At 34.3% G+C, this 12,292-nt stretch overlaps 1 protein-coding gene, 1 long non-coding RNA gene and 1 other non-coding gene across 10 annotated transcripts in view; all 3 read left to right on the top strand.

The window, feature by feature from the left end:
- Positions 1-7,735, top strand: part of FOXN2 (forkhead box N2) — a 60,353-nt gene extending 52,618 nt beyond the window's left edge. For all 8 annotated transcript variants that reach the window (XM_081593784.1, XM_081593789.1, XM_081593782.1 and 5 more), the window contains 2 exons: positions 4,077-4,145; positions 5,892-7,735. In XM_081593784.1, coding sequence (XP_081449910.1) covers positions 4,077-4,145; positions 5,892-6,415 — 593 coding nt within the window. In that variant the 3' untranslated portion in view covers positions 6,416-7,735. The remainder of the gene's footprint in view (positions 1-4,076; positions 4,146-5,891) is intronic.
- TRNAE-CUC (transfer RNA glutamic acid (anticodon CUC)) lies at positions 4,421-4,493 on the top strand. Its single transcript has one exon. It is a non-coding gene; the product is annotated as a tRNA-Glu (tRNA).
- Positions 7,736-8,559: 824 nt separating the features above from the next.
- On the top strand, positions 8,560-10,898 carry LOC145546598 (uncharacterized). The gene is made up of 2 exons (XR_014083067.1): positions 8,560-9,974; positions 10,144-10,898. It is a non-coding gene; the product is annotated as an uncharacterized LOC145546598 (long non-coding RNA).
- Positions 10,899-12,292: the final 1,394 nt, after the last annotated feature.

The following is a 12,292-nucleotide window of genomic DNA, read 5'->3' as shown; positions in this document are numbered from 1 at the left end:
TGTGTTGAAAAATATTTATTGAGTGCACTTGTATGCTAGTCACTATTCTAGGCACCAAGGATGCATCAGTGAACAAAGAAGACAAAAATGGAACCATAGTCTAATTAGTAAATTTTAGTATATATATTTAAGCACTAAAGTGTATGTAGCATATTACAAGCAAATATAAAATTCAGATAGTTAATGATGAAGGTAGAAACTAAATGCAAACCTAAGTTCAAATTTAAGTTTACAAATTAGCATAATTTGTATCTTAATTAAAATGAAAGTAAACTGGTAGTCCAAACAGCTTCACATACTAGTAGTTTATTGAAATCACTCTACTTTGAAGAATCATGAGAAATAGCTTCCTTGTTTGGGTGCTCTGTAAATGTGTATACTGGTTTTGATAAAGGCAGTAAATCCTGCTATAGTTAATACTTGGATTATAATCATTCAAATTCTGCCACTGTGGTTCTCATATCATTCCTTAAGCAAATGGACTGAGAATCAGGTAATAGAAACTTGTTTGTCTTATTATAACTCTTACTTTCACATAGTTAAAACTGATGTCTTTTTAATTTTCTCTCAATTATTGTTAATAATTTCTTAGCATCAAGGCTAAGAAAATATAAACTAGGAAGCATAAGTTAACAGTTTTGACAGAGATTTATTTGAACCAGTTATTAAATCAGTAGCATATTTTGAACTCTAGTCAGAACTATGAAGGATAAAAAGGGAACTGTTTAATACTGTTTAATATGACTTTTAACAGGTTATTGTTGTTATTATTTAACTCACTGTTTGGATGGCTCTCATGGCTCTAATGACAAATGACTTTAAGCTGGAAGTGAATTATTGGATTAACCTAAATAGTGTCAGAGAAAGTATATACAAAAGACTTTATAAAAAATGAAATTTTCATTCTTCATAAACTGAATATGTTAGATAATATAGCTAATAGTATGTTTATTAAGAACACAGAGCCATCTTTAAAATTGCAAAAGGTATTGAGTTGACCAAAAAGTTTTTTCAGATTTTTCAGTAAGATGTTATGGAAAAACCTGAACCAACCCTATACTTATTAATGAAAAAAACATTATAAAGTGTTTTCAGCTGTGACAATAAGTAAGTCTTAAGTTTAATTTTAATACCAAAACTGATTTGGTACTATAAATAAGAATTGTAAAACCTACACAGTTTTGTTGCTTTTGTTCCAAGAAGTTCAAGAATGTACTTTGGACAAATCATTGATAATTAGGTGGTGGTGGTGTTTATTGAAGTATAGTTGATTTACAGTGTTGGATAGGAGACTTCCCTGGTGATTCAGTGGTTAGGGCTCCACACTTCTACCATGTCGGATAATCAGGTGTTCTTGATTACCAGATGGGATCATTTCTCTGGTGCCTATTTTAATGTTGAAGTTAAACTTTTTTTGAGTTAATTGACAAGATGTTGTGGGGAGCATATTTAACGAATGTTCTAAATCAAAGTCAGATGCAGATAAAATCCTTTTGCAAAGAAGTAATTTCATATTGGACTATTCAAATTAATTTGGCTGTAACAAATTCCTACAAGAATTTGTATTTAAAGAACAATTTTCCTATGATTTCTACTGTTACAGAAAGTGAAAGTGTTAGTTGCTCAATCGTATCTGACTCTTTGAGACCCCATGGTCTATCGCCTCCAGGCTCCTCTGTCCGTGGAATTCTCCATGCAAGAATATGGAGTGGGTTACCATTCCCTTCTCCAAGGGATCTTTCCAACCCAGGGATCGAAACCTGGTCTCCCGCATTGTAGGCAAGATTCTTAACCTTCTGAGCCACCAGAGAAGCCCCTATACTAACTATAAAGGTATACTAATTTTTAAAGTTAAGAATCTTTTATAGGTGCTTCATTTATAAGATTAATAAATTTCCTGAAATTGGTTACTTGTTGTAACTCATTTCAGTATTAGATTCTTTCCCTCACCACCATTCCTCCTTTTTTAAAAAAAAATTTTTTTTCTTTATTAAAAGAAAAAAATTATTTCGTGGAACAGAAGTCTCTCTGTTAGTATAATGCCACCCAGGTTGCACCCTGCACAAAGGACACCTGGCTGAGACAATGAGTGGGCTGATTTCAGAAGGACTGGACCACACCCAGTCCTCAAGCTGTGTGCCCTGGTTTAGAGAAGCATTCACCTGGAGGCCAGTTGCTTTTTTTCCAATTCACACAGAGATACAATATGGGCTAGAGCTGTACTAGCTTTTTTTCTTTAAAGACATGTTAGAATACTGAACTCTATTATAGTTAAGTCTCATTTAAAAGATGGCAATTGGAGAGGTCTTCGTTTTACTAGCGTCTGTGACGTGGGAATCATTGATTCAAGTTCTTTTTAACTTGATTTTTTTTTTTTTTTCTGCCTGAAATGCTTTTCCTTTGAATATCTTCATGGTTTCCATTCTTTCACCTTCCTGAGGTTTTTGCTCAACTATTACCTTTCCTTGAGGCCTTCCCTAACCTCTGTATTTAAAGTTGCAACTACTTTTCCCCACATTCTCCATCTTCCTTCCCTCCAGTTTTCTTCTCCCTAGTGTTTATCTCTCAGAAGTTGTATTTCTTTGTGTTCTGAGAGTCAGGGATTTTCCTGTTTTGTTTTCAGCCTGGAGTGTCAGATAGGACACTCAATTTGTTGAATGGGTAACAGAATAGAGAATTTCCGTTATACTCTATGATTTCCTGCAAAATTTCCTACTCTAATTATAGATACTTGGTAAGTGTTGAGGGATGATGAGAGATTACAAATTGAAGGCATGGATTCTGGAGGTAGACTGCACAGGTTTAAATCCCATCTGTATCGTTCCTAGAGATCCCTCTTTGTCCATTTTCTCATCTTTAAGATGGAAATACTAATAGTACCACATCATAAACTTATGAGAGTGAGATGAGTTAATAATACTTAGAACATGCCAACAAGGGCTTAGTAATTTGGTGATAATCAGCTTAATCTAAAGAAAGGAGATGTGGCAGAGATAGAATATATTCTTCACTCATTTATCAGGGAACTACTGTTTGTTCCAGGGATTAAGGAATACAGAGGATAAGACATGATTCTTACCTTAAGGGAGCTGACAGTCTAATTGGAAAGACATTCATATAGAAACTCTGATTAATGAGATCACACTTTATTCAAGGGAGAACAGTATGTGCTCTCTCATAGCAACAATCTTCTGATTTACTTACACCTATTTTTTAAGATCATAACATTTCCTGCCTTTTCAGAGTTTGTGGTCAAGATGAGGAACATGACTTTATTATCTAATATAATTTTATAATTAGATATTATAAATAAAATATAAAATTTGGGGATAATAAAAATTTTCCAACTTTGAGGCAGAAATGGAATGTTTTTGAGTCTTGTTTTAAACCTATCCTTTATAATCTAAAATTTGTAAACATTTTCTAACTTTCCTTAACATTTTAGATTGTACCATTTTACTTTTATTCGATTACAGTTATAAAGGCTAACAGATTGCCAAGATGTACAGGAACTTCTAGTGCAAAAGTAGATATGAGAGCATAATGACCTCTGGAATAGAACCTGCTGGTTTTACCAGCCTATTAAAATCCATTTTTCTTATGGAATATCCATAATTGTAGTACTTATAGGCTTGCATGTAATTATGACTAAAGACAGTGCTAATATTTATGTGTGTTCTTAGCTAATGTAATTGTTTAAGGGCAGTCCTTATTGAAATGCAGGTCAGGTTCTTATTTTCATTGTGAATAATTAAAGAAGAAAACTTTCATTATCTCTAGTACCTCTCAATTCTCCTTTATACAATATTGTTCATAATTTTAAGTGAACAAAAGTAGATTATAAAATAATAAGTCTCGTTTTGTACATTTATTTGTATGTGTTTGTGTCTATGTATATATTTGACATCTATATATGTGTGTGTGTATAAATTACATATATTACATACAGTATACATTTTTTTTAAGTAAAAAATACACCAAAACCTTAATGTTGGTTACCTTTGGGTACATGCATATACTATAATAGCCTCTTTTTTATAAAGAACATTAATATTATCACTCTTTTCCTTTTTTAGAATCTGATATTGATGCTGTGACTGCAATGATGCTTTTAAATACTTCTATAGAACAAGGAATTTTGGAATGTAAGCAATCATGCTTTTCTTTTTTGTGAGCACATTTCAAATGTCATTTAGGACGCTAAATATTTCAGTGTTACAGGCAAAATTACTTCTTTCTAACTAGGTTGTGTTTTCATCTGAATAACTTAGTTTCTGTTTTATTTTCTTTTAATTTATGTGAGCAGTTGTGAAATTGAGGTTAATGCTATGATAATTCTTGTTACATTGACCAAGAAATGAAGAAATAAATAGCATGTTTAGAAATTAAGCTTAAAGATTTAAAAGTGAAAATAGAGATGTCCCTGGTGGTCCAGTGGACAAGACTCTGTGCTCTCAGTGCAGGGGACCCAGGTTCAATCCCTGGTTAGGGAACTAGATCCCATATGCTACAACAAAAGATCTCATGTGCCACAACGAAAGATTGAAGATCCCACATTCTGCAACTAAGACCTGGTGCATCTAAATAAATAAATAAAAATAAATATTTTAAAGAAATGAATAAAAGTAAAAATGAAAGCTATGAATAAGCAAACATAGAAAGTATGCTTGTAACCTTGAAATGAGAAAAGCTATCTTTGACATGCGAAATCCATAAAAGCTGTGTAAATTTAATTAAACATCAAACTCTTATTTAGAGTTCTGACAACAGCAGATATCTGTAAGAAAAGTAACACAAGCATAATACTGAGATGACGTATTTCTTCACTGTATATAGCAGACAAAGGAATAATGTTGAGTATACATATGTGCATAACATAAAAAGATTCTATAAGTAAGAAATAAGAAAACAGTTCAACAAAATAGATGAATAGCTAGGCCTCTGCTGCTGCTAAGTCGCTTCAGTCGTGTCCGACTCTGTGCGACCCCATAGACGGCAGCCCACCAGGCTCCGCTGTCCCTGGGATTCTCCAGGCAAGAATACTGGAGTGGGTTGCCATTTCCTTCTCCAGTGCATGAAAGGGAAAAGTGAAAGTAAAGTCGCTCAGTAGTGTCCGACTCTTAGCGACCCCATGGACTGTAGCCTACCAGGCTCCTCCGTCCATGGGATTTTCCAGGCAAGAGTACTGGAGTGGGGTGCCATTGCCTTCTCCGAGCTAGGCCTCAGAGGAGGAAATATACGGATGGACAGTGCACATTTGAAAAGATACAGCTTCTCTAGAAATCAAGGAGATGCAAAATGAAACAATATTGAGATAATATCTTTTTGTCATGAGATTATGAAAAATTAAAATGATTGATAATATTAGAGGTTAAGTGTAGGAACTGGGTGTTGTCATGCAATGTAGGATATAAATTGATGCAACTATTTTGGAAGACAATTTGGAAATACCAACTAACATTTAAAATGTATATAATTTTGACTTAGTAATTCTGTTTCTTTTCATCTCTCCTAGAAAAATTCCATATGTGTAAGAAAACGCATGTATAAGGATTTTCATTGCAGTATTACTTGTAATAGTGAAAAACTGGCAACAACCTAAATATCAACAAGGAAATTGTTAGCTAACCAGTGACACATTAATATTGAGGCATTTTCTGCAAGCAGCTCAAAATAATTGTATTTTCCATGGGAAGGTCAAGACATACCATTAAGTCGTTTAAAAATATTTTAGATTGATTCCTACAGGATGATGGTCTGCATAAAATTTAAAGACCCACGAAACATCGCCGGTCTAAAGCACTTATTCAGGAGTGATGTGATAGTTTTAAATGGGCTGTTTCTGCAATCAGATGCATTTGATTTACTGATGGAAGCTTTATTTTCCACAGGTGAGAAGCCTCTGCCTCTTAAAACAGCAATTCAAAAAAAGAGGAGTTATAGCAGTGCATTTAATCATTCCAGTGCTATGCGATTACATGAGAGTGATTCTTTAGCCACCAGCATTGATCCAAAGGAAGACCACAATTACAGCGCAAGTAGCATGGCAGCACAGCGTTGTGCGTCCAGGTCTAGTGTGTCTTCTCTGTCTTCTGTGGATGAGGTGTATGAATTTATCCCAAAGAGTAGCCATGTAGGAAGTGATGGCAGTGAAGGATTTCACAGTGAAGAAGACACAGACGTTGATTATGAAGATGATCCTCTTGGAGACAGTGGCTATGCATCTCAGGCTTGTGCAGATACCACTGAAAAGGGGCAGCCAGACAAAAAGATGCGAAAACAGGCATGTCAAGAAATTGATGAGGAGCTCAAAGAGGCAGCTGGATCTCTGCTCCACCTTGCTGGTATTCGTACATGTCTAGGTTCCCTAATAAGTACTGCAAAGACACAGAATCAAAAGCAGCGGAAAAAATAGAAATACTTACTAGTGTGAAATTATTTTTAAATGTGGCAATACTCTTCTACTTAATTCTTTACAAGGGATATCAAAGCCATAGTGGACTTCTTTTGTTTTAGGGTAGGGAAGGGGTGCTAATTACTTGTTTATTTCAAAATATTTTTGTTTTTTGAATTTTTATAAAATAATTGCTGTTAGGATCATGCCCAATCATCAATATGATGTGAAATCCTAAAAGCATAATTTTTGTGATAAGTGTCTCCAAGATTGGAAATTTTATGTAAAAAAAAAAAAAGTCCCGAGCCTCTGTCTTAAACTTGTAGGGAAGTCTTTTGTTCTGTTAATATGTCCAAGTGTAAGAACTGGCAACTCTAACTTTTTTTTCATTTTCTTTTCCTATCTGTAATTAACTATAGTTGCTGATCCAGCTAGAAATTTTGCTGCTTTCTTCCTCACATACTCTTCTCTTGACACATGTAATCCAGTAGGATGAGATTTGAATATTTTGTCTTAATTTTTGTTTTTAATTATTTTTTGTTGACACATGAACAAAGTTAAATGTAAGTTGGAAAAGATCCTAAATGTCCAGAAAGTTCCTTTTGCATACATTGGCAAAGAGATAGCAAAAAGTTCTAAGATTTAAAAAGGCAATTTTGTGATGTAATTTCATCTAAGAACACTTCAATTCCTGTTACAATATTATTTTTTCAAATTTTTTAACTTCCCAGATATTCCATAGTGTCGATTGGAGCCATTTATTCTTTCCCAAAGTGTTTTGCAACCGTTATTTTGATTTTAGCCACTAGCTGTCTTTGTTGAGGAGAAAGTAGCCAATGAAAGGATATAGCCATCGAGTCCCATTTAGGCACACTTTTGCAATAAGAGGATCTTTCATTGGCTTGTTAAATGTACTGCATTCTGAAAATTACACAAATGGAGTGTAATCTAATATAAACATTTGAATATGTGTTATTTATGTCATCATAAATAAAGGTAGATCATTTAGGAAAAAAATTCTATTCAAGCTTTGTATGAATTAAATTTGTATGTGCACCCAATTAAGTTAAAGGATTTAACAAAAATGTAGATATAAAATGCCTTCATGGATTTTAAAATTTGTATAAAATTTTATACATCCTTTTAAGGAGGCAGTGTAATTATGTGCCATTACATCCATCCTGAAAGATTTTGTTACTCTTCCAAATGTGTATTGACCAAGGCCTTTTTCAGTATTTGAACAAATCTGCTTATATGATACACATTTTTCCATATCATTTATATAGCTTGACTGTATCATTCAAAAAGGACAAAGGATACTAATAAAGCTAAACTTACTCGTAATGTATTTTTTTACAATGGCAAAAGCAGCTTTCTAAAAGTTCAGTCTTATCTCATGATACATCCTGTTTCATGGACAATGACCTTGCTTTTATTTTCTGATAATTTCATGTATACATATACATACATAGACACATAAGCTTGTGATTTTGGTTTGTTAACTTTTGGCTGTTTCTATGATGATAAAGCATTTTTTTTTTTAAAGACATATTTTTCTTTTAACTTGTTGAGTTTATTTGGGCAAAACTGTCAAATGAGAAGCATAATGAAAATGTCTTTTTCAGTTGGCAAGACATTAAGTCAGGGATAACAACTTCATCTGTCCTGTTTCCATGTTAATTGTAGTTGAACCTGGATAGCCACATTAATAGAATTGCTGCTGTTGAAAATAATAATCTTTCAATTTGTTGATAATAAGTATGCAGGATGAGGTATTGAATTTTTTGTTCTTCATATATATCACATCTGCTGCAAAAAGTTGCTAACCTAAGTTAACATCTTTTACTATGCACAGTGAACATAACACCAAAAATTGTTAAATTGTTTTTACCACAGTATAAATAGTACATGGGGCTTCTCTGGTGGCTCAGTGGTAAAGAATCTGCCTTCAGTGCAGGAGGCCCAGCTTCACTCCCTGAGTTGGGAAGATCCTCTGGAGAAGGGGATGACTACGCACTCCATTATTTTTGCCTGGATAATTCTATGGACAGAAGAGCCTGGTGGGCTACAGCCCATGGGGTTGCAGAGTCAAACATGACTGAGAGACTAGCACGCGCGCACACACACACACACACACACACACACACACACACACACACACACACACACACACACACACACACACGTATACACACAAATAGTACACAGATTATAAAAATCATTTTAATAACAAAATATTTTAAGCTGTTTACTGTGGTCCTCTGGATAGACCTTATTAACAGTGTTTAAATGATCAGGTTCCACTTTATTTTGTTAACTGAAATTCTGTACTACAGATGTTCTCTCTGGTTCTTGTCCATTAGATCATTAGTCTTTGTAAGTAAAGGAAAATGATCTAAGGAAGGGAGAGTCATTCCCAGTTCAAATAAAGATCTTTAAAGTTATTTTTGTCTTAATATAAATAGCAATAACTTTTAAACTTGATTTTCTTTCCCTCTTCATGTACTCTTACCACAAATTTAAAAGTTAAAAGTTACGTTCATCACTAGCAAAGTCAATAAACTTTCACACTAAATGCCAACAGGAAGAAGTTACAGGATGCTTTATTGAATTCTTATATAGAATTCATTGTATCACTTTCCATGTGCTGATTTACCAAGGCAGTTATTTTTAAGGGGAAGAACCTTTTTAATTACCATCCCCCTTTATTACTTCCATAGACATAATCCCATTCCTTAGGTGTATTGAGATAAAAGCATGGCTAATTACCACCCAATTAAGGGAAGTCATTTCTAGTCCTATGGACTGGAAATTGTATTTCTAAGAATATATTACTAGCAAATTTTACTGTAATAAAAGACAACTTGGAAATTCTGGAAAGTTTCAGTCTTTTAAAATTATGACTTAAGCTAACGTATAATTTGCCTCGCATCAATATAAATTGTTACAGCCAATCTCAGTTTATGATAGATCCCTAGTAGAAGTTTTAACAATTAATCTTCATCTTGCACATCCCAAATAGAATCAGTGTTTCATGAATATATATTTTTGAAATTTATTTGTGCAATATATAACTCAATTAGTTCATGTTTTGTTTTACTTTTCAAATTCAGAGAAAGAAAACATTACATGGAAAATGAATTGATGGATCACCTACTTTTTTCCACCTTTGAGCCTTGCCTGTCCTCCTTATAACCAACATGGCTTCTCTTAACTTTGACTCCTTTGTATATAGTAAAGTTTAGAATATACATATTTTTTTCTTTTCCTACTCTCTGAGGCATTGTGTAAAGGGTCATACTAGGTGGTCAGTTAAATATATGTTAGCATGAATTCAAAGTCAGAGAAAATGTTAAGGGGTGGGTGTGTGTGTGTCTTGGTAGACCACGAATTCAAAGTTAGAGAAAGTGTTAAGGGGTGTGTGTGTGTGTCTGTCTGTCTTGGTAGACCACGAATTCAAAGTTAGAGAAAGTGTTAAGGGGTGTGTGTGTGTCTGTCTGTCTGTCTTGGTAGACCACGAATTCAAAGTTAGAGAAAGTGTTAAGGGGTGTGTGTGTGTGTGTGTGTGTGTGTGTGTAAGGTGTGTGTGTGTGTGTGTAAGGTGTGTGTGTGTGTAAGGGGTGTGTGTGTGTAAGGGGTGTGTGTGTGTAAGGTGTGTGTGTGTGTGTAAGGGGTGTGTGTGTAAGGGGTGTGTGTGTGTAAGGGGTGTGTGTGTGTGTGTGTGTGTGTGTGTGTGTGTGTCTTGGTAGACCAGGAGGCCTTTCTCAGCAATTTAAGCAATGGTTGTGAATACTTCACAAAGCTGTAAAGACTATTGTCTTAAAGGCTACAGTGGCTTAACAACCTTTTGTGAAGACCATAGCATTTAATTAAGAAACTTTGAGGCTTTCTGGTTTACATATATATATTTTATAGGGTTTTTTTTTTGTTTGAAATGTTATATAAGCTTTGATTTAAACAGAGTTTGCTTCAATACATTAATGATGTAGTCAAAATATTTATTTTCTGAAAAACAAAGTATTTTAATGTTATAACTGCCATTTTTTCTTAAAGCACACATTTTTTTTTTGCATCTGACTGCCAGTGCCATTGTCAAAATTGTTGTACATTTCTTATTAAGTGCTTAATTTTAAAGTATTATGTTGCCTTTAAATAGTGTATAAAAATGTGTAATTGCCAATTCATTGTAACTGTTATTTATTTTTAAGTGCAAGTGTAAGAATGGTTTCTGATTTAAGAAATTTGAGTTATTGTGTCCTTATCCTTTCTTCTAACGTAGGATAAAAATTACCCTGAGTTTGAGTTACAACTGCCAGTAAGTAGAGACCAGTCCAAGTGAACCACTTCTTAGTTGCCAGTCTTTGCTCATATTAAAAACAACTTAACAAATGTTTAGCTTTTGTATCTAATCTCTGATTATTAAATTGTTTATAAAGTTTATTTTTACCAAAGAGATGCAATTCACTATGATAAAGTATTACAGAATAAATGTTGTTTTATAACATTTTTGTCCTTTCTCTGTCTTTTGGGGGTTGGTAATATAGATGTAGGTGGTTTTATACTCCTGCACACATACACTTTCCCCACCAGTGTTAAAAAGCTGGAGTCATACAGATGAAGGATAAAAGTTTTAATTTCAGAATGTTTTTAAAGGCTATTTTTTGAAAGTATTGCTTTTCCAAAGAACCAGATCTTAGTTTTAGATCTTTTCTATTGTTTTTTAGGCTCTGTTTCATTTATTTGTGCTATGACCTTTACTTCTTTTTTTCTACTGACTTTGGGTTTTGTTTGTTCTCTTCCTTTTTCTTTTGTTTACCTATTCATCTATTGATGAACATTTCCATTGTTTCAACCTTTTGGGTCTTGTACATAACGCTGCTGTGAACATTGGTGTACAAGTATCTGTTTAAATCCCTCCTTTTAGTTCTTTTAGGTAGACACCAAAAGTAAAATTACCAGATGATATGATAATTCTGTGTTCAGTTTTGGGGTTTTTTTGTGTGTGTTTGTGGAACCACAATAGAGTTTTCTAAAGCAGCTGCACCCTTTTACATTCCCACAGCAATGTGCAAATGTTCCTATTTCTCCATATCCTTTCCAACACTTGTTCTTTTCTTCCTTTCTCCCTCTCTCCCTTTATAATAGTCATCCTAAATCATCCTAATGGGGGTGAAGTAGGGTGTGTCACACTTTTGCACGTCTTGCAAGCAGAGGCATTGCAGTATTTTCTTGCAGACTATATTTTCAAGAATATGTGTATGGTAAATGTGAAAAATAAAAGTGTCTTCCTTCAGAATGGAGGACAGATTTGTTTGCAGTCCAGTATAATAAAGATAATGGCTCCCTCTGGGGCAAAGGTCAGACACATTTGTTTGCAGCCTTTATAAAATATTAGGGTTTCCTAAGCAGCATTCAACTGGGCTGCTCTGCACATCCCCATGGGAAAACTGAGACCCAAACCCTGATTGTGAAGCTCATGTTGCTTGCTGTGAGTAATAAATTCCTTTGTCTCTGACCCAGGAGTCATATTTTCTGCCAGCATCCATGAAACTGTAGCAAGTAAGCTTGTTACCATGAAAGTACTGTAAAAGCTCACATCCTTCACAGTTTTTTTTTTAATAATCCATTGTTTTTTTTTTTCATTTATTTATTTTTGTTTGTGCTAAGTCTTCACTGCTGTGCGTGGGCTTTTTCTAGTTGCAACAAGTGGGGTCTACTCTAGTTGCAGTGCACAGGCTTCTCATCGTGGTGGCTTCTCTTTGTGTGAGAGCATGGGCTATAGGTCCTGCAGGTTCAGTAGTTGCAGCTCACGGACTCACTAGCTGTGGCACACGAGCTTAGCTGCCCTGCAGTATTTGGAATCTTCCCAGACCAGGGATGGAACCCATGTCCCCTGCA

The sequence above is a fragment of the Giraffa tippelskirchi genome, chromosome 4 (assembly GCF_054371585.1).
Source record: "Giraffa tippelskirchi isolate mGirTip1 chromosome 4, T2T-mGirTip1v1.2.pri, whole genome shotgun sequence".
Classification (NCBI taxonomy): Eukaryota; Metazoa; Chordata; class Mammalia; order Artiodactyla; family Giraffidae; genus Giraffa; species Giraffa tippelskirchi.
Note: the sequence above shows the minus strand (reverse complement) of the source record. Positions and strands in the feature narration are given on the sequence as shown.